Consider the following 23,886-nt stretch of genomic DNA (forward strand, 5'->3'; position numbering starts at 1 on the left):
GTATCAACTGCAAAACAAGCCTCCCACCCAGGCTTCAGGTGCACTTTAGCCTAGGGGCAGGGAAAATCTTCCAAATTTACATTCCCATTACACCAACGTACAGTGCATCCAGTAACTGGAAGCCTGTGCCAGTGGCAGCAGTAGCAGTGGTGGTGGAAGTGGCAGCCTCAGCAGCAGTGTGAACTCCTTTTTTTTTTTTGAGCCAGCCAGAATTTCTGCTAAGGATTCCCCCTGAGGACTGTCAGGGATGGCAACTGCAGGGGGCCGGAGCTGCTGGCAGCAAGATGCGTGCATGCTGAGCACTTGCCATGAGTGAGGAGAGGAGGATCTTTGTCTGAAGTAGCCTATTCTGATTTGAAGCCTTGAAAATGTGGGTGTTTACTACATTAACGATGTATGCCAACTTCATAACTAATGTGATGGCTTTGACTTTCTGGTTTTGGCACTCAGTTTTCTGATATGTGAATAAATGTTCTGGCTCTGTCCTCCATGTAGAGAGCCTGGTATGTTTTGTGATTAATGACCATATCCGCATATTTATAATTACCATAGGCATTGTAAATATTGCATTGTTGATACAACTCCAGGGCTGGGTCTCTATCCACTGTGCTACCTCATTGTCCTCCTCCCTTTCCAGATTCCTTCTCAGTCTTTAAATAAATAAGAAGCTGGGGACAAAGGCATGGAAGCTGTCTGTGACAAAGGGCAATTTAGTGACTTTACTTGCCTTTTCATATGCATTTCACATATTCAAACCTTAAGTCCTTAGAATGACATGAAAGCTTTTTTTTTTTTTTTACATATGATAGGGCTTTGCCTTTATATTTCAATTTTAGTTTTGTTTTGTCCCAAACCACTTTTAGCTTTTTTGAATTTTAAATGTGGCATCCTATTGAATGTATATCATCATTGTTTGTTCGGTCCCTTAAGTTCTGTCTCTGTTCCTGACCCCCCTTAGGGTTTTCTTGGCAAAGACACTGGAGTGATTTGCCAGCTCATTTTACAGATGAGGAACTGAGGTAATCAGGGTCCAGGGCCACACAGCTGGCAATGTCAGGGGCCATATTTGAACTTAGGAGGATGAGTTTGCATGACTTTAGACCTGACATTTTATCTAGTGTGCCACCTAGCTGCCAAATGTGTATACTTTACGTGACTAAATATGCATTACTTATCTTCTCTTCATAGAATATAAACTCCTTGAGAACAGGTTAATTTGGGCTTTGTATAATCACTTCCTGATACAATGTCTGGCAAACAGCAGTTATTTAATATATGCTTATGGATGTCTTTTTATCTTTGATTGATCCCCTGACATATTGACAGGGACTAAACTTTTTCTTTCTTTACATGATCTATGCACAGGTTTTCAAAATAGGAGATACTGCCCCTGGGATGCGGGGAACAGAATAATCCAGGAGGATGGTAATAATCTCCAGTGCAATAGGGGGGCATTGAATAAAAATAAGGGGGGTGATAGAAGTATAAGGAAAGAAGAGAAGGTAATTAAAAAAAACATGTGCACATATGTCATCTGCTGTGTAACAGAGTTAAAGTCATAGTGATTACATTATTTATATACATTTATATATATTATATATTCATAAACATTAATATATATATTCAATATACATTGTTACATTATTTTCCAAATAAATATACAAATTCAAGTTATAATCAGCCAAGTCTGGGGACAGGTCTTAACAAGAAAGTGTTGGCAGGCAAGCATGTTACACATTGTCTGGATGTCCAGCATGCATCAGCAGGAATATGTACATGTGATGATTGTTTAAATAAGATACGATAAGTTTATGTGCCCAATATTGCATCATCAAAATTTCAATGCAGGGAAAAGAAACCTACAAATTTACAATAAAGTGTGGGGTTTAAGATGCATCATTTTAAAATGTCATATATGTATACATATATACATACATATATATAATATATATGCATATACATACATACACACATATATAATGAAATGACTCAAATTTAAAAAAATACTTAAAGGATTAAAGAAAGTAAATTTCCAGGGGGCTGCTGAATATTTGTTTTTCCAAAATGTTGTGGGAGACCAAATATTTTTTGGGAACCTCTGATCTACAGCTACCTCTTCCCTCCCTTTCAGCAAGAGACTTTTGCTTCGTGAGTAAAGAAGCCATCTATTGTAAAGTCTTCCCCTACCTCACTCTACACCTCCAAAATGCTCACAATTAACCCCATTCTCTTTTCCTTTGTTCCTATTTCTGCTGAAAATGTGGTTCATCTCTTTGACAAGTTTACATACAATTGTTCTCTTGCTCTCAATCCCTCCCATCTCTTCTGGGAGTTTTGTCATTCCTTTTCTTTCCCTTATCATAGATCTTCCCTTATCCACTGGTTTCTTATTCATTGTATACACATATTTCAAGGTTTCCCTGATTCTACAAAAACAATATGAAGAACAAAAAATGCTTGATGCTGCCATGTCTATAAACTTTTATCGCTTATTTCCACCTTTCATAGGCAAATTCTTCCAAAGCCCCCACCCAAAACTCATTGCCTCCATTTTATTACTTTCCACTCACTTTTTATTTCCTTGAAATATGGTTTCTCATAACATCACATCAGTGGAAGTATTCTCTCCAAGTATATTAAAATTTGGTTAATGACCAATCCAGTGGTCCTCTCTTTTCATCCTTTATCATTTCAGGTTTGGACGTTATCATCCATGGTCACTTATTTGGCACTTTACTCCCTAAGCTTATTCAAAGCTTTCTTTTCTCTCTCTCCTTCTGTTTGACAACTTGGCTGTTCTTTATTCTTCTTTTTGGGTGTTTATCTTGTCTTCCACATCCCCTTTTTATGTGCCCTGGGATCCCATCTATTCACTTTACCCATTCTGTGATTGTTATCAGATCCTATGCATTCAGTGATCATCTCTATGAAGATGAATTCCACACCTTTATATTCAACTCTAACATCTCATCAGAATTCCAGTCCCTTATTTCTGACTGTCTGCTGTACCTCTCCATTCAGATATCTGGTAGTCATCTGGAACTCAACATATCTAAAGCAGACATTCTCCATATTAATCATTTTCTGTTTATGGTACCACCATCAGTTGTGTGGTTTGTCCTTTGCTCTTGAAGAAGAACATGACAATCAGGGAGATGATGACACAACTTGTAATTTGAGTGACAGAGGGCTGTACAAGGTCACCAGCCTCACTTTCTCCTCCAAAATCATCTAGGTTCAGTGGCCAGATATGAATCAGGATGACTGGAGATGGCCCAAGAGGCCATGGGAGATCTTGGCCCTAGGCTAAGGTGTTTTCAGGTTCTCACTTTGAGTAAGATAATGTCCATTCAGTGAATAGGCCTCTTCAATAAGTGAGTCAAGGGATGACCCCTTTAATAAAAAAAAAAAATCAAACTGGGAGGGGAAGACCCTCATGACTGCTGGCCAAAAGAGAAAGTTACCATTTCCATTAATTCTGAACCAGGAGGGCCACAAAAATAATCAATTAAGTGGTGCTTGGGCAGGGACCTATGGTCGAATCCATGAGATCCAGATTTTATTGTGTTTAAGGCTTGCTGTAAACCCTAAGTGGACTAGATAGATTTCAGCCACCAATATTTACCTTCTTTTGGGCAGAACACCCTTAGGGGAGAGAAGGGAAGGGTTGGGGAAGGAAGGGGAGGGAAGGGGAGGGAAAGGGAGAGGGAGAGGGGAGGGGAAGAGAGGAGAAGCTGAGTTGCCCAGTTGGAACTGGTCAGCTGGGTCCCAATCAATGTACTCATTCAGGATTGCACCCTCTGCATCATCCCTGACATCTGTCTTCCTAATTCTCCATATTCAATTCATTGCCACTTCTGGTCCATTCTAGCTCAATGCTGTTTGCATCCATTCCCTTCTCTATTCCCGCACTTTTCCCTATGGTTTGGGGCCTCAGTATATCTTGGATGGAAAGCCATAAGCTCCTGAATGATTTCTCCCACTCTTCTCTAATCCACCCTTCATACAGCTGTGATTCATATATTAATATATGCATTAAGCCTTAGATTTGATCACCCCAGGCCTCCCTCTACTCATACTACTGCAAAACAAACAAACAAACAAATGTACATATAGAAACAATTCCATGGCTCCTAAGGGATTTACAATAAAGATTTAAAGCCTTAGCAGCACTATTGTCCAATTTTATTTTCACCTCATTTTCCAATCTTGTTTCACATTAGTGCTTCTCCTAGGCCCCACTTCTTACTGAACTGCTCTATTATCCATTCCCATGCATGGAGCGCCATCTCCCCCAGGTTGACTTTTGCAAAAAAGATAATCTCCTCATGGCAAGGAGGGGGAGGCAGGAGATATACTCAATCCCTCTGTATATTGGCAATTGAGAAGCCTCAGGCTCAAAGCCCAGCCTTGAGGATCCCCCCTCTCTGAGACTGTTCCATGACACCCTCAGTCATAAGCATATTCTCCTGCTAGAAACAGTTTGCACACACTTCACATTCATTTTTATTCTTTTTTTTTTTGTTGTTGTTGGTATTCCTCACCATTCCAGAACATGACTGAGGCCCTTGTGGTTAGAAGCTGTTGTATATTGGGGTTTGCAAACCCTCTGGCTGGTAGACTGCGTTTCACTTGGATGTCCCAGGGGGGAAATGCCCTTCTCAGTGTGCCCGCTCATCAGCTCCAGTTTGGGCTTGTAGCTGCATCTTTGGAGAGGTTTTTGGTCCTGTTCACTTGGCTAGCATTGGTGCCTTCCTGATTCTGATGCAAGGTCACTATTCATTAAGCCATTCTGCCTTGAAGATTGAAAACATGCAATTAGAGTTAAATTGGTTTGAATCTTCAACAGACAAGTGACTTTTCTCGGGTTATACAATCAATTAATCAATACAATTAATTATCTACTATTTGCCAGCATCAAATACTACTATGTGTCAGAAGAGACAGCTAGAGGGCCCAGTAAATAAATGGAGTGCTGGGCTTGGAGTAGGGAAGATCTGAGTTCAAGTTGGGTTTCAGAGGCTCAGTAGCTATGTGACCCTGGGAAAGTCACTTAACCTATGTTTTGCCTTAATCCACTGAAGTAGGAAATGGTAAATCACTCCAATATATCTGCCAAGAATTCTCTTTCCCCTAAAAAACAAACAAAAACAGAGCCAGGAAGAGTCAGTTAGGACTGAAAAATTGAGAAAAAATGTTCTAGACAATGTTCCAAGCCCTGGGGCTACAAAAAGAGACAAAAGATCATCTCTGCCCTCGAGGAGCTTCCAATCTAATGGTGAAGGCAGCATGCAAATACATACCAGGCAAGCCACATACAGCACAAATAGGGAACAATTAACACAAGGAAAGCACCGAAATGAAGAGGGATTAGGGTAAGGTCCACTGGGCCTGAGCCTAATTCTGTTCCCATGAATCCCAGACTTCCAACAGTCTCAGGCTGAGGAAGGAAGCAGAATGCTGCAGCGTGTGCCATTGGGCATGTCTTCTCCCTCCTTCAGTCTCAATTTTCTCCGGGTTAACTAGGGAGGGTGAGCGACTGGACTGCATCCTAAGGAAAACTGCTTAGCAGCTCATCACCCAGACCCCTTCAGCCTCAGACTCTGGAGTCTCACTCACCCCGGGCCCTCTACCTCTCAGCTGTTCGGGCCAGGTTTAGAACTGCCCCTCGCTTTGGAGACTCTAGGCAGCGTCCACCTCGCTGCCCTCTAGCTCCGTTGCCAGCTGAGGTCCCATGCCTGGTACCACTGGGCAGGTTCCAGGGGCAGTGCCCAGACAGAGGGACCAAGCTGGCCAGCGCCTCACTTCCCTTCCCATCCTGCCACATCTCCCACTCCCGTGGCTTGGTCGCCCAGCGAGGGGAGAGCCAGGCTGGAGGCGGGGGGGCTGCAGTGCACCCCCCCCCCCCCACCCCCTGACGCGCAGGGGGGAGGGGGGGGGGGCGGGGGGGGGAGCTAAGGGGCGAGGCGGGGCCAGGCGGGAGGGGCAGGGCCAGGGGCGGGGCGACGTCGCGCGACGCTTCTGAATGAAGTCGAGCTCCCACTCTGCTGCCTCTGCCACCCGTGCTTCTGGTGCCCGGCTCAGCTCAGCTGCTCCGGGCTGCCCCAGACTGGGTCTACTGGGCTCCCACCGCCGCCCCCGCTTCCGCAGGGGCTGCCGCCAGGCCTGCCCTTGCTTCGGCAGCCGCGCACGGTGCCGGCAGCCCGCAGCCAGTGGGACGGCGGCAGGAGGCGGCCAGAGCCAGGCACCGATGGGCAGCGAGCAGCATCCTCGCCCCCTCCCCGGCTCCGCCGCCGCCGCCCCTGCCCGGGGTCGCCCGTCCGGCTGAGCGGCACCCCATCCCGCGCGTCCCCTGTCCGGCCGGGCGGGCGGACGGGCGGCAGGCTGGCTGGCCGGGGCATGTAGGATGCTCCCGGGTCCGAGCCTCCCACGGCGGCGGCCCCGCCGGCCCCCGCAGCTTCCCCCTCAACTGCTCTGGCAGATGAATGCCGAGCTCTCCCCGCAGCCGCCGCCGCCCTGCCTGTGGATGGTGCCAAGCTCCGGGGGACTCCTGCGGCTGGCAGCTGGGGTTGTGCCCCCGCCGCTACTCCTGCCCTCACCCCCGCAGCCGCCGCCGCTGCTTCCGGGGGTGCCCAGTTGGCAGGTACCCTGCGAACCCTCCTTTCTACCGCTGGTACCTGTGCCCTCAGCGGCGCCCGATCCCCCAGCGCCTCAGTTCCCCTTGCTGAACGAGCAGGTAAGGATCTGCACCCCTTTTTTCCCCTCTCCCTCCGCCTTGTGGTGCTCCCTTGGGGCTGTGCCCCGGCAGCTGCCAGGTCGCATTGGGTCTGCCTTTGCTGTCTCGGGGCAGCACTCTGGACCACACGTCTCCCTTTCAGCTCGATCTTCCCTTTCCTAGCTTTTATCCTCCAGGGTTCTGGGACTTCCAGATGATCAATATGCATCCTGGCAGCGATCCCTCTGACCCCACCCCCAAAAGTTCCAGCTTGCAGCCCCCATTCCGGAACCTAGGGGGTTATAGGAATGCTTACAGAGCTATTGGAGCACTCACATTAGAGGTGAATGACCCTCTTGGGCCAGAGAACCGACAACCCTGGTGACAACTTTCTTCTCCTACCCTGGTTTCGCTGTCCAGGAGGCAGTGGTGCTGAAGTTCCAGCCTGCTAAAAACCGTGGGCTGCAGCCATATACCTACCATGGCGGAGTTACACACGCAGAAGTTAATACTTTCACAGTCTCTGACAGACTTCAAAAGCAAACCAGGAGGTCTACGAATCGATAGTTATTTCTCATTCTTCCCTGGGTGGGTATTCTCTCCTGCCACCTTAAAATGAGGCCGAGGGCATTCACCAAAAGAAATCTTCAACGGAAGTGGGTGGGGAACACAAAATATATATATTTAGGATAATGAACTGGTAACACTTAATGTTTTCTGAATCCTCTTTCCTTGTCCTACTGATGCCATACAATTGTTTCATGATATACTGCATTTCAGAAGTTTGTCACAAAGAAGAATATGAGAAAGGCTATAGCAGAAATAAGAGATAGTGAGAAGAAAAGTAACAAGAATGGGGGGGTGGAGAGAGAGAGAGAGGGAGAGAGAGAGAGAGAGAGAGAGAGAGAGGAGAGAGAATGGTTTAAATCATGACTGATTTCAATTAGGAGGCAGAATAGAAGTCTCCTTTTAGTAAATACCCGTTGAATTGTCTTCTGTGTTTCTATGCAGATATTACATTTTAGGCAGCTTTCCCCTTACTCCCATCATTAATTTTATTAGCATATTTGAATAAAAGCTGTGTAAAAAATGGGAGACTTCTCTGTGTCTCATTCCAGTCGCATCCTGTAAAATTGATGCAGCCCTTACCCCTTATCCTTTTAAAAGTGGACTATGAGAACTAAAACTACATCACGTATTTAGTTCTCTGTGATATTGTCATATTACTCCAGTTTCTTTTTGGATTTGTTAAATAAACCTTTGGCCATTGCAACATTTTGGAGCTTGCCATGTCTGGATGCTACCACTAGAGGTATATAATGCCAAGGAACTAACATTCTCTGTTTAGAAAGCTGCATTTGTGTGTGTGTGTGTGTGTGTGTGTGTGTGTGTAAATGGAATAAGGAAAAAGAGAAAAACACTAGAATGGATACTTTTCCTTTTGGCATTTGGATTTACTATAAAATATTCTTTTAAAATCAAAAGAATAGTGTTAACACTAAAGGGGAGCTAATATGTGTGTGTAGTATGTATATAATGTTCTACATATATATGTATGTATGATCTTAAAACTCGGATGTTGTGAGATTTCCTCGACCATTAAGACACACCTCTTGTTAACTACTCACTAATGAGGATTCAATATGTATATATAAGAATCTTTTTTGAAAACCTTGAGCTGTTCATACTCAATGTTATTTTTTTTTTTTTACCATTGTGTTATATGTGTTAGGTCTTGTTAGTCATTTTATGCTGAATAATATAGTTAGATTTTATGCTGAATAATATAGTTAGATTTTATTTGCAAGCCTTTTTCTTTAGAAACTTTAAACTTTAACATTTAAACTTATTTTTAATGAAAAAAAGGATAATTAAGGGATGTGTTCATTTGGGAGAAGATGATCTTTTATTGCTTTAAATTGGGAGAAATGGGTTATTAATCTTGAAATGTCATGAAATATATTATTTTTCATGTTTATCAAAGCAATCCAAGGGTGAAAAAATACATTTTTACCATCTCTTTACCTTATGTTTGACAATCTTTTTTTGGGGGGGGGAGGGGGAAGAAGGATAGTTCATCACCTCATCATTTATGTGCTGGTGTTTTTATGCTTGGAAGTTAGTTTTCTTTCAGTATTCAAGAATACAGTACTCAACATTTATTTGTAATGTTACTAAACCAATACATTTACCATCATGTTCACTCTTCATGAATTGTGGTGCTCATTTGGTACTGGCGAATGGGAAAATATATTTGATATCTCAATCACCTTTAGAAATAAATGTTTTTCTTCTGTTTAAAAAAATAGCCATTGGATGCAAAGACCCCTCTATAAATCAGCAGTTGTTTAGACCCAAGCATTGTGGATTTATTTTAGAATAAACAAAACTTCAATTTCCTTTTTCTATCATTTTGTTTTTTAGTGGATGTTTGGAGCTCAATCACCTGTGATAGGATTTTCTCCCTCTTCTAATGTGGATTTGATCCCTATTATTCCCCATGTATACACTTCTGCTCTTCCACCTCCTGTAGGGAAAAGTTGGCTAGACAAGAGGATACCCAACTGTAAGGTAAACATTCCAATAACTTAGTTAGATGAATAGATTTTAATTGTTAAACTGTATACATGTCAGTACAAGAGGAAACAGTAGAATTTTAAAAAAAATTATTATTGCAACATACTAAGCATCTACCTAAACCCTTGCACAGTAAGAGTGGCTTAACAAAAACACCAGTATGTTGGAGAGATTAAAACCAAAGTCTCATGTTTTAAAAAAAATTCAATGTAATGACTGCATTATTTTCTACTGGCATTTCACTTTATTGGATTTTGAATTTGCTGTTTTATGCTTTTTCTTCTCTGCTTATTTGAGAATGCATTAATTTGAATGGTTTATGTTGTAACCTCCTTAAAGTTACTTGGTCAGTATCAAGGATCATTATATATGTATTATGCTTACATGCATGCATATATGTGTCTATGTATGTATGTACATATTAAAGTAAGGAACTTTTTCCACCAAAGCAGAAATCAATTGAAACTTATTAGATATATTTAGATAATCTTGGACTCTGTGAGAGACTAAGTAATTGTCCATGCTCACAAACATAAGAAGCAAATGCAAAATCTGAACCCAGGCAAATGTTCTGGCATTTTTATCTAGCACGTATTCATTAGTTTTTTGTGCTTCTCAATGTTTACATGTAATTAGTAAAATACTTGCCTTTCCTTTCCCCTATCCTAAACCAGTTTGGATTGTTCTTCATGCTTAGATGATGATAAACCCATAAACTGATTATTATCTTGATCAATACATAAAGCACCAAAAAGGCAAAAGGGTATTTGGAACTGAAATTTGCATTTTGGCGATCTCCTTTGCCCAAGATACCAGTCTATTCCTAATGTCTTAATGTTCATTTGATTGTGTAGCACAGCCAAAGTTTTGGTTTCTACAACCAAAAGTCTGAAAATACAGCCTAATAGATCTCAACAATTCATTTCAAATCATGGTCAGGCTGTATCTCCACATTGTTGTCTCATAGTACTTACCTCATATCATCATTGAAAATGGTAAATTGACTGCAGTGGGCTCCCTTTACTGACTGGGAATAAGGTTTATCACTTTTGGGTGTCTTTTACTATCTGTTGTATATTTGTTCACCTTGATTTCTAAAGTCAATCTTACTACAAAAAAAAGGTATCTATCTCTTATCTATGGGCACAGTTCATCTTGATTCTTTCCATTACCCATTTATAAAGAATAGGCTGGATTATTATTCTTTTATTTTAAAAATTTGACAGGAATTTTCTACAATTTTCAAAACCAGGTATATATACAGCCTAACAGATACTGAGAAGATAGTTTTTTATATTAATTAAACAATTATTTCTTCTAACTACATTCAGAAAAATCACACAACTTGTAATGCACTGGAAATCCCATTATTTTGAACCAATGTAAGGCAGGACTGAATACATGATCTTGAAAGTGTTTATTTTATTTATTGTGACAAATCACTTAAGAAATTAATTTTACTTTGTCTTGGACAGATATATTTAAATAACACATTTGCTCTGGACTCAACTTGGATACATCCTGAGGAATCAAGATTGTTTCATGGACATGAAAAACCACATTTAATGACAAACCAGGTGGCTGTGGCTCTATCTAGGCCAGCCCCTGCCTCCAGGCATCTCCCCACAGTGGTGTTAACACCTCAGCCTATACCAGGTTGGTAAAAAGGATGGTGATTAGTTCTATTCATCATTTTTCACTCTCTCCAACTGATTGTCATATGGCATTCATCATGAATAGTATGTAGCTTGTGTTCATAGAAACATCATTTTGGTTAAAAAAAATCCATTTGAGTGGGCAGGAGATAATCTGACATAAGGGATTGAGATATTATCTTCATTATTCACCATTACTTAGGAGATTGGGTGTGTTAGCAAGCTGTAAAAATGCATAAGATGACATATAGACTCTTTTTTAATAAGTGCTTTGTTTTTAAAATTTTGTCTTACCGTCTGTTGGCAACTAATACTATAGGATGCTAACTATTCAGTCAACCCAGTTAAAAAAAATAAAATTTATATGGACAATGAGACTAAAAGAAAACACTAAGCTGAATGGGCCACTAAATTTTGAATGTTTAAAAATTCCTACAACTTTTCCATTCTTTACAAGCAGTATGAAGACTTCATAAATGTGAAATGAAGGACATATATATATATATATCGTTTGGAAGATTGATTTAGTTCATATTTTAAGTTTCTTTGACCTAAAAGATCATTTGTCTTAGTAAAAGAAAAAGTGACTCCATTCTTGGACAGAAGATTTTATATTAACTGTGTAATTATGGAAAAAATAATGAAATCCTTTTTGTTTAAAAATTCATTGAAATATATCCTGGACTCATAGTTCAATCATACAAATAAATACTGAACCCATCAACATTCTCCCAAGCCCTGTCCTATTATGAAATTAATTTTAATATTTTACAGTTATACTATTTTTGCCATTTCCTTTATAGATAGTTAAATAGATAGAGAGAGAGAGAGAGAGAGATAGAGAGATAGATAGATAGATATGGAAAATTTCCTTTGGATCAGAGGGAGTTCTGTTAAGAAAAAATAAATCATTTTCTTATTGTTTCCAAGGATCCCTTATGCTAATGAGCAATGAATCTTATTTAGCACTGAGTCCTATGTTTTCTATTTCCAATGTTTTCTATTTTTCAGAGGTTGTAATGATACTTGCCTGTGAATTTCCTTCTGTTCTTGCCTTTCTTAAATTATTGATTAACTGTAAAGTAGAGGAACATCACATAGTTATATGTTTGTAAATATGTTTACAACAAAGAATGATGCTGGGTGTTTGATTTTCAATCAGTGAAAAAAGGATTTGCTCATTAGGATCCTTGGTTTATATTATTTGTTTGTTTTTAAGTTGTAGACCAAGCATATGAGTAAATAAGAAATATTTTCCCTAATTCATGGACTCCTTTAATACTATTGTGATTGTGAGTGTGGTAATTTGATATAATGAGGGGAGGTCAGTATCATAATTCTTGGCAGAGTGCCGGATAATAGTAGGTGCTTAAAAATAGTTGTTGACAAAATGGTTCAATGAATGAATACAACTAATTTGTTCAGTAAAACACACACACACGCATATAGGATATGATATATGTACATTAAATCAACTTGGCCCTTCTTTGTCCTATCAACTCAACAACAAACCTCTTTGATTGTATTGTCCAGTTTTCTTCTGGTACATTGGCTGACAAGTGTATATTAGAGACAATCTGAGTTCAATGTTTTTTTTTTTTTAATGAAATCTGATATTGTACTATTGTACAGTCAAGTGTAGATGAATATGAGGCTGTTTCTTGCTAAAACCTGTTGAAAAATGTTACTTTCTCAGCAATGTTCTAGGATAAATATTTTATGATCTCTATTTAAAGAATAATCTTATAGTTTTGACTTTCCTGTTAAGCATTATATATATATATGTATGTATGTATGTATTTACACATATACATACATAAATGCACACATATATGCATACACACATTATGCATAATATCAAAAAGGGAAAAAAGTACTCTTTATTCTTGCTTTGATCTATAATTTGGGAAAATTTCTTTCTTTCCCCCTTCCACTCCCCTATATTGCCCCCAATTTAAAAAGCACAAGGGAATGTGGCTTTGACATGTTTACTTATTCTGTTTTTAAAGGCAATGTACTTGCTCCCAGAGAAATTTCAATGACAATGAACCCATTTTGACTCAAAAAATAGTGTGGAATTCAAAGTAAATGATGTCAGGACTAATTTGGTCTCAGATAATGGATGTTATCTGAATCTCAGTGGAGTATAAACCCTTAATCACAGAGAAGAGTTTCTAATCTTCCACAGACCACTAGGGGGCCTTTAGTCACAACTTTGTGACACAATAGATAGAAGACTGAGCCTAGGGTTGGGAAGATCCGATTTCAAATCTGGCTTCAAAAATTATACTCTGTTTGACCCTGGGCAAATTACTTGGCCCCTAGTCTCTCTCAGGTTCCTCATTTGTAAAATGAGAAAAATAATAATACCTTCTTCTCAAAGTTGTTCTGAGGATCAAATGAGATATTTGATCCTCACAACAAGTGAGGAAGTGTTTTTCCAACATTAAAGCACTATTCAAGTCATAGCTTTTATTAATGATGGTATTTAAACTTTTTCTTTGAATACCCATGGATCTCAAATGCATGGAAGTATCTGTTTATATACCTTTAATAGGGAACATAGAAGAAAATATCAAAGCATAGATCATGGAATTTTAAGATTGAAAGAAATCTTGGTAGTGAAGATCATCTAGAAGTCCAACTTCATCATTTTCAACAAGAGGAAGCCAAGTTGGCCCTAGAAATTGGAATGATCTGTCAATGCTCACAAGGCTTAACCTAACTGTAGATTAGGTGGTGACAAAGGCCTTTGAACTTGGACATATGACAGAGTCCCAGGGAATTTTTGCCCTCATGCTTGAATGCAACTTTTCCAGAACATACTTTGTTGCAGAAAGACAATTGTGAGAGTTGATGAAATTAAAATGAGTTTTAGAGCTACTGAAGATTTAAAAATAGGTAAAAGCTAATTCACATAACAGGCCAGGGATTGGATTTGTGCAGAGAACTTGTGGGTGAAGGAACTCCCTTTGTCAAGGAAGGTTAGCATTTCCCCTTCAACTTACATCTTAGAGTTTTGCCTAGAAGGCTAAAATGGTAAGTGACATTTCTGGGGTCACAAGGAAGTATACTCAACAGGCCAGATATTTGAGCCAGTCATATGGTTGATTCTCAATCATGCCTTCAGGAAAATATGATAACTTCTAGCTAAGGGGGCTGTTGGATGTCATTAGTTACTGAGTGATTCATAAAAGGACCAGATGCTTTATTCTCCTCCCCTTACTCTTCTATCTATTGTAAATGGCAGGCCACTGCCTATGGTGATCACCTACATTTGTTGACAAAATTCTCTGAGGATGAATGACAAAGGCCATTAACCTATATAGTCAGAATAAAAACAAAACAAAAAACAAGATTGCTGAGCAAAGGTTTGGGATGTATGCCAATTTTAGTTCCCCCTGTAATGTATCCCAATTTTGGGAAGATATGATTTTCTTTTTCATTACAAAGCATCTTACTAAGAATAATTATAAAACTAACGGTAAACTATTTAGATTAGTTATTAGAGAATTATGCCTCCAGAATCATAGAGTGGAAGGTAAGCCTACAGTCAAAGACACAATCACAAAAACCAAGCAAACCAACAAACTTACTGGAGCAAATTAATTTGTTTTGGGAATACTGTTCTTTAGAAATACAATATGATGATCTATGCTATGAAAAGAATGAGCTATTTGAAGGTGTGAAAAGAGCTCTAGCTTTTCAGCTTAATAACAGAGAAGTATACAATGAGCAAATAAGAAGATATGTGTAGGTCACGATGACAATACTTCAGAAGATCTATGATGCCATCAATGTCTACATTGTCCTTCCACCAGTACAGTCCTTCCACCAATAATCACCCCCTCCACACCTGGAGTGATCATGTTATTGAGCTCTTTTTAATAACCCAAGTTACCTCATGGTTGTGTGTGTATGTGTGTGTGTATGTGTGTATGCACATGCACATGCACATGCTTGGACACTGTTATCAGACCTGTACTTCAAAACTTTACTTATTTGTAAAATTGTGAAGAGATTATTTTCTGTCATCCAAGGTCCATAGACAAATTTCAAATCTTAAATATTTTAACACTAAAGCTTGTTCATTGTAGTAGAGAAATATATCTCTAATTTCCTGTAAAATAAAAACCCAAACTTCTGTGTGTGGACAATATCCATGAAACACACCATAAAGGATCAGTTCATCCCCAGGAAAAAAAAATTAGCCCAAGGTCATCAAAAGTAAGAGGGTATAAGAAATGACCAATCCCACAACTTTGTCACAGACCACTATTTTGTATCTAAAGAAAAGAGAGAGACAATTCATTGGTATAGTGGACAGAGTGAATGAATATTACCTGGAATTTTCTTTTGTAATCTTAATCTATTGGCATCCCAACTTTCCCTCTCCTTTGCAAACTTTAATGAAGTGTTTTGTTTTGTTTTGCTTTTGAGACACTAATGGAGTCTAATTTTGATATCTAGTACATTGACTCCTTGAATCTTTCCAGGTCTTCACCACTGCACTGACTATACTCTTCTCCCTTCCCTATCTTGACATTTTGGTGAGCCTACTTAACTGTCTTTTCCTCTGCAGCCCCTTTCCCTTTTATCCTACCACCAAACTTGTCCTTCCAGTTCTTAGCCCTGGATGAGAATCCAGCTAAGGAGAAAGAGGAGTGGTCAAATAGGTAGTAGAACCAAGAGAAAGTGTTGTCCTAAAATCCTAAAGAGAAGAAAGTATCAAAAAGAAAAGGATGATCAAAAGTCTCAAAGCTGCAGAGTTCTAGAATGACTGATTGTAGAGTGACAGATTGGAATTCTCCTTCAGATGTGTAACAGCTGTGAAAATGACCAAATCAGGTAAATTCAGCCAAAACCATCCCCTTTCTGTAAAACATAGATAATAAGATCCAGCATTGTGGTGACATTCAAATAAAATCACATATGTGTAGCAATTTGTGAATCTTCAAGTGCCTTATGACAGTCACATTTATAAGGGCTTTTGTGAAAAAGCTACTTACATGGGGGGGGGCAGAGTCTAGATGGTGGAGTAGAAACAGGACATCACATGGCTCTGGCTTCTACCTCCTCCATGTCATGTAAAACATGGCTCTAGACAAACTTTGGAGCTACAGAACCCACAAAATGACAGAGAGAAGCTAATTGCCCACTGAAGACAGTCCAGCAGGGCAGCAGGAAGGGGCCAGTGAAGCACTCTGGGAGCTGAGCCCAGCCCCCCAAGCCGGGGGTTTTAGCCACAGGGTGAACACAACCAGCCACTGGCTGGAGGGACTTCAGATCACCAGAAGTTGTGGTGGTTTCCAGAATTATCAACACATAGATGCTAAGGAAAAAAGGAGAGGGTGGAGTGACTAGCTTGACAGACCATATTGAGGCTGCAGAGAGGGCATCCAACTCCAGTAGTTGTGAAAACCCCAGTGATTGGGATAAAGCTCTGCTGTCTGATAGAATACTCCTACTGTGGCAAAAAGCTCAAAAGTCAAGTAACTGAATGGCAACCTGAGCAAGCAAAGAAAGCAAAGCAAGTATAGCACTTCAACTTTACACTCCTATTTTGGCGACAAAAAGGATCAAAGCATAGAACATAAGGAAGAAAATGAAGTGAGAACTCCTGCACCAAAAGCTTCCAAGAAAAATACGAGCTGGTTACAGGCCATAGAGGAACTTAAGAAGGATTTTGAAAACCAAATAAGAGAAGTGGAGGAAAAATTGGGAAGAGAAATGAGAACAATGCCAGAAAAATTATGAAATGAAAGTCAACAACCTGACTGAAGAAAATAATACCTTAAAAAATAGACTAACTCAAATAGCAAAAGAGGCTCAAAAAGCCAATGAGGAGAAGAATGCCTTAAAAAGCCAAATTTGCTAGATGGAAAAAGAATCTCAAAAGCTCACTGAGGAGAATCATTCCTTCAAAATTATATTGGAGAAAATGGAAGCTAGTGACTTTATGAGAAATCAAAGTACTATAAAACATTTTCAAACAAATGTAAAAAAAAAAATAGAAAGCAATGTGAAATATCTCATTGGGAAAACCACTGACCTGGAAAATAGATCCAGGAGAGAGAATTTAAAAATTATTCGACTACCTGAAAGACATGATCAAAAAAAGAACCTAGAAATCATGCTTCAAGAAATTCTCAAGGAAAATTGCCCTGATGTTTTAGAACCAGAGGGCAAAATAGAGGTTGAAAGAATCCACCGATCACCTCCTGAAAAAGAGGCCAAAAAGAAAACTCCTAGCAATATTATAGCCAGATTCCAGAATTCCCAGATTAAGGAGAAGATATTACAAGCAGCCAGGAAGAAACAATTTGAATATTGTGGAAACACAATCAGGATAACCCAGGATCTGGCACCTTCTACACTGAGGGATCGAAGAGCTTGGAATGTGATATTCCAGAGGTCAAAGGAGATGGGATTAAAAAGAAGAATCACCTACCCAGCAAAACTGAGTATCATGTTTCAGCGAATATTATGGTCATTCAATGGAATAGAGGACTTTCAAGCATTCTTGCTGAAAAAGCCAAAGTTGAATAGAAAATTTGACATTCAGATAGAAGAAGCAAGAGAAGTAGGAGAAAGTAAATGGGGAAAAGAAATCATAAGGACCTGATCAAAGTTGAACTATTTATATTCCTACATGGGAAAATGATAATTGTAACTTCTGAAATTTTTCTCATTATGAGAATAGTTGAAGGGAATAGAAATGTGTGTATACACACACACACACACATATATGCATACATATATGACTATATAGGAGGGTATATGGGCATATGAATACATATGTGAGTGTGGGTATATCTGTGTACAGGTATACATAGATAAAGGTCACAGGACCAATTTAATAGGAAGGTATGATACTAAAAAGGCAAAATTAAGAGGTGAGAGAAGAATATAATTGGAGGAAATGGGAAGAGACAGAATGGGGTAAACTGTCTCATATAGAAGAGGCAAGGGAAAATGGTTACAATGGAGGGGAAGAACAGGAGTGCAAAAAGGAATGTGTCAATTTTAGCCTCATTGAATTTGGCTTAAGGAGGATATGCATACACACTAAACAGGGTATCTTGCATTAGAGGAGAGTAGGGGTGAAGAGGATGTGAGGGGGCTTATGGGAGGGAGGGTAGGATGGGGGGGAGGGAAGTTGGAAGCATCCACTTTTGAAAAGGGAAAGGATCAAAGTAGAAAATAGAACAAGTGGGAGGTGGGATAGGAGAGAGGGAAATAATAGTCAGCCTTTTACATTATATCCACTATGCAAATGTTTTGCATAGCTACACATGTACAACCTGTATTGCATTGCTTTAGTAAGGGTGGGTAACAAAGGAGGAAGGGAATGAATCTGGAATTCAAAGTTTTAAAATCAAATGTTTAATCTATCTATCTATCTATCTATCTATCTATCTATCTATCTATCTATCTATCTATCATCTATCTATCTATCAATCTATCTATGTACTATTATTAATATTATTTTACATGTAACTTGGAAATAAGATATACAGGCACTATGGCATAGAGAACCATTTTGCCCTACTGGAAAATTGGAGGGGGCATGGGGGAAGATATGGGAGAGAGCAGATTGGAGGAGGGGATATCCAGTGGGATCACTATTTTGGGGTGGTAGGTAGGGGAAAAATGGGGAAAAAATTGTAACTCAAAATCTTGCAGAAATGAATGATGTAAACTAGAAGTTCATAAAGCATTTTATGAAGTAAAAAAAAAAAGAAAAGAAAAAGCTAGCTATGTGACCCTGGGAAAGTTACTTAGTGTCTGTCTTCCTCTGTTTCCTCAACTACAAAATGGCATTAGTACAATAGTTCCTTCCTCACAGGGCTGTTGTGAGGACCAAATGAAATAATATTTATAAACAATTAACAGAGAGGCTCTCACATAGCAGTTCTCTCACCTTTGCTATCAATTCCAGTATTAGATGGCACAGACATTTGTAAACATGGTGAACAGGACCCAAATAGATAAGAAAAAACAAAAAAAAGATTAATTTAATTCTATGGTTTAGATTATTTCCAGAGACATCTTTAACAGAAGGTGCCAATGCTTTCTAAAAAAAATCATGTATGACATCATTCTAAGTATTTTAAGTAAGTGCCAATCAAAAGCATACCATTTTTTGTGGCATAATTTTATTTGGAATTCAACCTATCAATGACTGTATATGTAGAAAAAAGGGCTAGTATGAAAGGTGCTTGATTTCAGATTCTGAAGTCATTATAGATATGGATATAGGATGGTAGATTTTTTTTCTGAAAAAGTTTGTTTTCTTGTATTATAAATGATTCCAGGTAGAACAAGGGTTCAAATTCTGTCCATCATAAAGGGAAGGTATGGACTCATCTGTTTGAATTAATGTACTATGTCATTTCCTTGAGGTTTTTCTTCAATAATGAATTTTGCTCAGAAGAAATCAATGAATAAATGTGAATGATTGCTAGTAGTGTTATTGTAGTAATAGTATTTCCTGTTTCTTATCTAATTTAATTACATTTAGATAGAAATGGACCTACCATAAGTCATTAGGCTACTAGTGTTCATTTAGATTTAATATTCCATGGACAATGGAGATGGTAAATAAAAATGACTGTTCTGTTTTATTGACAACTGAGTAAAAGTATTTGGAGGTAACCTCACCCTCTGTGAGTCTATGGTAAGTTTCTCTAAGATAACTCCCAGAATGATGATATGAATGATGTGTACATCATTCTTTTTCAACATGTTTGATTTCTTCCACCAGGTCTCTCTCTCTATTTTTTTTTTATTTTTCAAATGCTTTATTAACTTCTGATTTAAATCATTCATTTCCGCCAGATTTTGAGTTAAAAATTTTCTCCCCATTTTCCCCCTACCCACTGCCCCAAAATAGCAGTTCCACAGGATATCCCCTCCTCCAATCTGCTCTCTCCCATACCTTCTCCCATACCCCCATTGACTTTTCTAGTAGGTTATGGTGAGTCTCTATATCCCAGTGCCTGTATATCTTGTTTTCCAATTACATGTAAAATAATATTAATAATAGTATATATATATGTATATATAAACATAAGATGTTAAAACTTTGAATTCCAGATTCATTCCCTTCCTCCCTTGTCACCCGCCCTTACTGCAAATATAAGCATTTCAGTATAGGGTGTACATGTGTAGCTTATGCAAAACATTAACATTGTAGATATATTGTGAAAGACCGACTATATTTCCCTCCCTCCTATCTCACCTCCCACTTGTTCTATTCTCTACATTGATCCTGCCCCTTTTCAAAAGTGAGTGCTTCCCACTTCCCTCCCCCCCCACCAGTCTGCCCTCCATTCCATCATCCCCCCTCTCATCCCCTTCCCCCCTACTCTCCTGTATGGTGAGATAGCCTATTTACTGTATTTCATTCCCTCCCTGAACCAAATTCAATAAGAATAAGGTTGACCCATTCCCTTTGGCCTTCTTATTCTTCCCCTCCATTGTAACCATTTTCTCTTGCCTCTTCTATGAGATAGTTTACCCCATTCTGTGTTTCCCCATCTCCTCTCATTATATTCCTCTCTCACCTCTTAATTTCACCTGTTAAGTATCATCCCTTGCTATTAAATTGGTCCTGTGCCCTCTATGTACACCTGTAAAGATATATACACACATTCACATATGTATTCATATGCCTGTATACCTTCCTATATAGACACACACACATATATGTATATATATACATACACACACACACACACACATATATATATATATACATACACACACATATATATTCCCTTCAACTATTTTCATACTGAGAAAAGTTTCATCACTTACAATTATTGTTTTTCCATGTAGGAATGTTAATAGGTCAACTTCGATAAGTTCCTTATAATTTCTTTTCCCTATTTCCCTTCTCGGGCTTCTCTTGCTTCTTGTAAAAAAATGTCAAATTGTCTATTGAACTCTGCATTTTTCATCAAGAATGCTTGAAAGTTCTATATTCCACTGAATGACCATATTTCCCCCTGAAATATGACAATCAGTTTTGCTGGGTAGGTGATTCTTGGTTTTAATCCCAGCTAATTTTCCCTCCAGAATATCATATTCCAAGCTCTTCAATTCCTCAGTGTAGAAGCTGCCACGTCCTGTGTTATGGTGATTGTATTTCCACAATATTCAAATTATTTCTTCCTGGCTTCTTGTAATATTCCTTCCTTGATCTGGGAATTTCAAAACCTGGCTATAATATTTCTAGGAGTTTTCTTTTTGGGATGTTTTTCAGGAGTTGATCAGTGGATTATTTCAATCTCTATTTTGCTCTCTGGTTCTAAAACATCAGGGCAGTTTTCCATGAAAATTTCTTGGAGGATGATATCTAAGGTCTTTGTTTAGATCAAGGTTTTCAGGCAGTCCAATAATTTTTAAATGCTCTCTCCTGGATATATTGTCCAGGTCAGTGTTCCCCCCCCCCAATGAGATATTTCACATTGCCTTCTATTCTTTCATTTGTTTGGATCTGTTTGACAGCATCTTGATTTCTCATGAAGTCATTAGCTTCCCTTTGCTCCAATCTAATTCTGAAGCAATGATTCTCCTCAGTGATCTTTTGAGATTCTTTTTCCATCTGGCAAATTTGGCTTTTTAAGGCATTCTTCTCCTCATTGCCTTTTTGAGCCTCTTTTGCCATTTGAGTTAGTCTATTATTTAAGCTGGTTTTTTTTCCTCATTAAGGCTGTTGATTCTCATTTTTTAATTTTCTTTCATCTTTCTCATTTCTCGTCCCAATTTTTCCTCTACTTCTCTTATCTGCTTCTTAAGGTCCTCTATGGCCTGTAACCAGCTCTTATTTTCCTTTGAAGCTTTTGGTGAAGGAGTTCTGACTTCACTGTCTTCCTCCTGTTCCATGCTTTGATCCTTTCTGTCCCCAAAATAAGAGTTGAATGTTGGATTCCTCTGTTTGCTTTTCTTCCTTTGCCTCCTCATGTTCCCACTCAATTACTTGACTTTTGGGCTTTTTGACACAGTAGGCCTCTGCTACCAGACAGGGGAACTTTGTACCAAATGGTGGGGTTTGCTCAGCTGCCAGAGGTACTAATTTGGTGCCCTCTCTGAAGCCTCCACTTGCTCTTGTGAGCTGGACACACACCCCAGGAACTCCAACCTAGATTGCAATCCAGATCCAAGCAGGTTAAAGCAAGAGCAATTACCCCTCAGACCAGTCACTTGTTCCCCTTACACTCTGCAGCAAGGAGCTGAAATTACCATGTGGCAGGGGCTGTGATGCAGCCCTTAGTGGCTTTTCATCCTGGGGGCAAAAGCTGATGCACTCCCAACTACTGGGTCCCAAAGTCCACACTGTACTGACCTCTCACTTTGTCCTTAGTATCTATGTGTTGATAATTTTGGAAACCTCCACAGCTGCTGGTGTTCTAGAGTCCCTCCAGCCAGTGGCTGGTCAGGCATGCCCTGGGGCTAAGACCTCAGTATGGAGCTGGCCTCAGCTCCCAGAGTGCTGTGCCGGCCGCTTCCTGCTGGCCTGTCTGGCTGTTCTCAGTTAGAGGTTAGCTTCTCTGTGTCATTTTGTAGGTTCTATCTAGGTCTCTATATTTTGAAAGCTTTTTGTTCTCTGTAGCTTAGAGATAGAGTAATGGTATGTAAAATTTATGAAAATTTTTATTCTTAATATTTGGAAATCAATGTTATATCTGGGGTTTAGATAAGAATGATATTTTAGAGAAATTTTATTAATGATATCTTAGAAATGATCCCAATAATTGTATTTATTGGCTAGCTTATGACTACATTGAACTTTATTATGTTCATGCAATTGCTGCTGCTCCTCCTCCTCCTTTTACTGCTACTACTATGACTATAACTACAACTAGTTCTATTACAATGACCATGACGACTACTACTTCTACTCCCACTAAAACTATGACCACCATAATCACAAGTGCTATCACCACCACCACCTCTACCATTACTACTACTACTACTAGTACTGACTATTCACATACAATTTTAATATTTGCAAAGCTCTTTTCAAATATTAATATATTTTGTCTTTATTGTAACCTCATTAGGCAGATGCTCTCTTTATACCCATTTGACAGAAGTGATGACAGAGGCTGAGAGATTATGTCATGTGCCTGTGTTCATGCAGCTATTAAGTATCTAAGGCAGGATTTGAAATAGTGTCTCTAATAACTTCTTGATTCCAAGTACAACATTCTGTGAACTTTGGCACCTAGTAACCACTATGCCAATAACCAATGAAGATTACTGAAAATATACACTAAAAACATAAACATTGGGTCGCAAACAACTCCTGACACTCTCTTTATATGCATAATTGATTCTAATGTTTTGACTACATCAACCCATCAACCCAGTAGAAATACCCAGGTGACATAAACTTAGAGTCATAAAAGTAGGTATGCTTTGGCAAAAGAGTTAATTTTCCTAGATGCTGAATTACTCTTGGAATCTGATATCAATTACATTTATAGTTGAATTGATGGATTCTCATTCACACTGTACATGATTGGTAGACTACTAAGAAGTTGTGGAAAATGGTAGATGTAATAGAGTTGAAGAAGATACTACAAAAATGGAAATTGCTTTCGTTAGTATGATTTGGATAAATTCTACAGGGAGGGGAAGAGGAAAAGGTGAACCCTTACCTTTCAAAATAAGTGATACCTATGGGCATCCTTCCAAGGGACATTATTTGATGCTTGGTAATTTATTTTTATGAGAAACAGGGGGAAAAAGAATGCTCCATTTAATCCTATCAAAATAAGGAGGTAGATGATGTGGGTCCCACATTTTGTCCAAACAGATGTGCATGGCAGTTTCTCAGCAACTGTTTGCAATTAGAACTTATCACAGGGCTTGGTATATAATAGGTGTTTAATGAATGCATGTTGACTTGATGACTTTGTAGGAGGA

The 23,886-nt window shown here is 39.1% G+C and overlaps 1 protein-coding gene across 1 annotated transcript in view; it reads left to right on the forward strand.

The window, feature by feature from the left end:
* The first annotated feature begins 6,406 nt into the window (after positions 1-6,406).
* TCERG1L (transcription elongation regulator 1 like) overlaps positions 6,407-23,886 on the forward strand; it is a 154,917-nt gene continuing 137,437 nt past the window's right edge. The window contains exons 1-3 of the mRNA XM_069101633.1: positions 6,407-6,736; positions 9,140-9,286; positions 10,768-10,948. Of these exons, the coding sequence (XP_068957734.1) occupies positions 6,407-6,736; positions 9,140-9,286; positions 10,768-10,948 (658 nt within the window). The remainder of the gene's footprint in view (positions 6,737-9,139; positions 9,287-10,767; positions 10,949-23,886) is intronic.

Source organism: Petaurus breviceps, unplaced genomic scaffold, assembly GCF_028583685.1.
Source record: "Petaurus breviceps papuanus isolate PSGF00001 unplaced genomic scaffold, PetGlider_PUasm1.0 490, whole genome shotgun sequence".
NCBI lineage: Eukaryota > Metazoa > Chordata > Mammalia > Diprotodontia > Petauridae > Petaurus > Petaurus breviceps.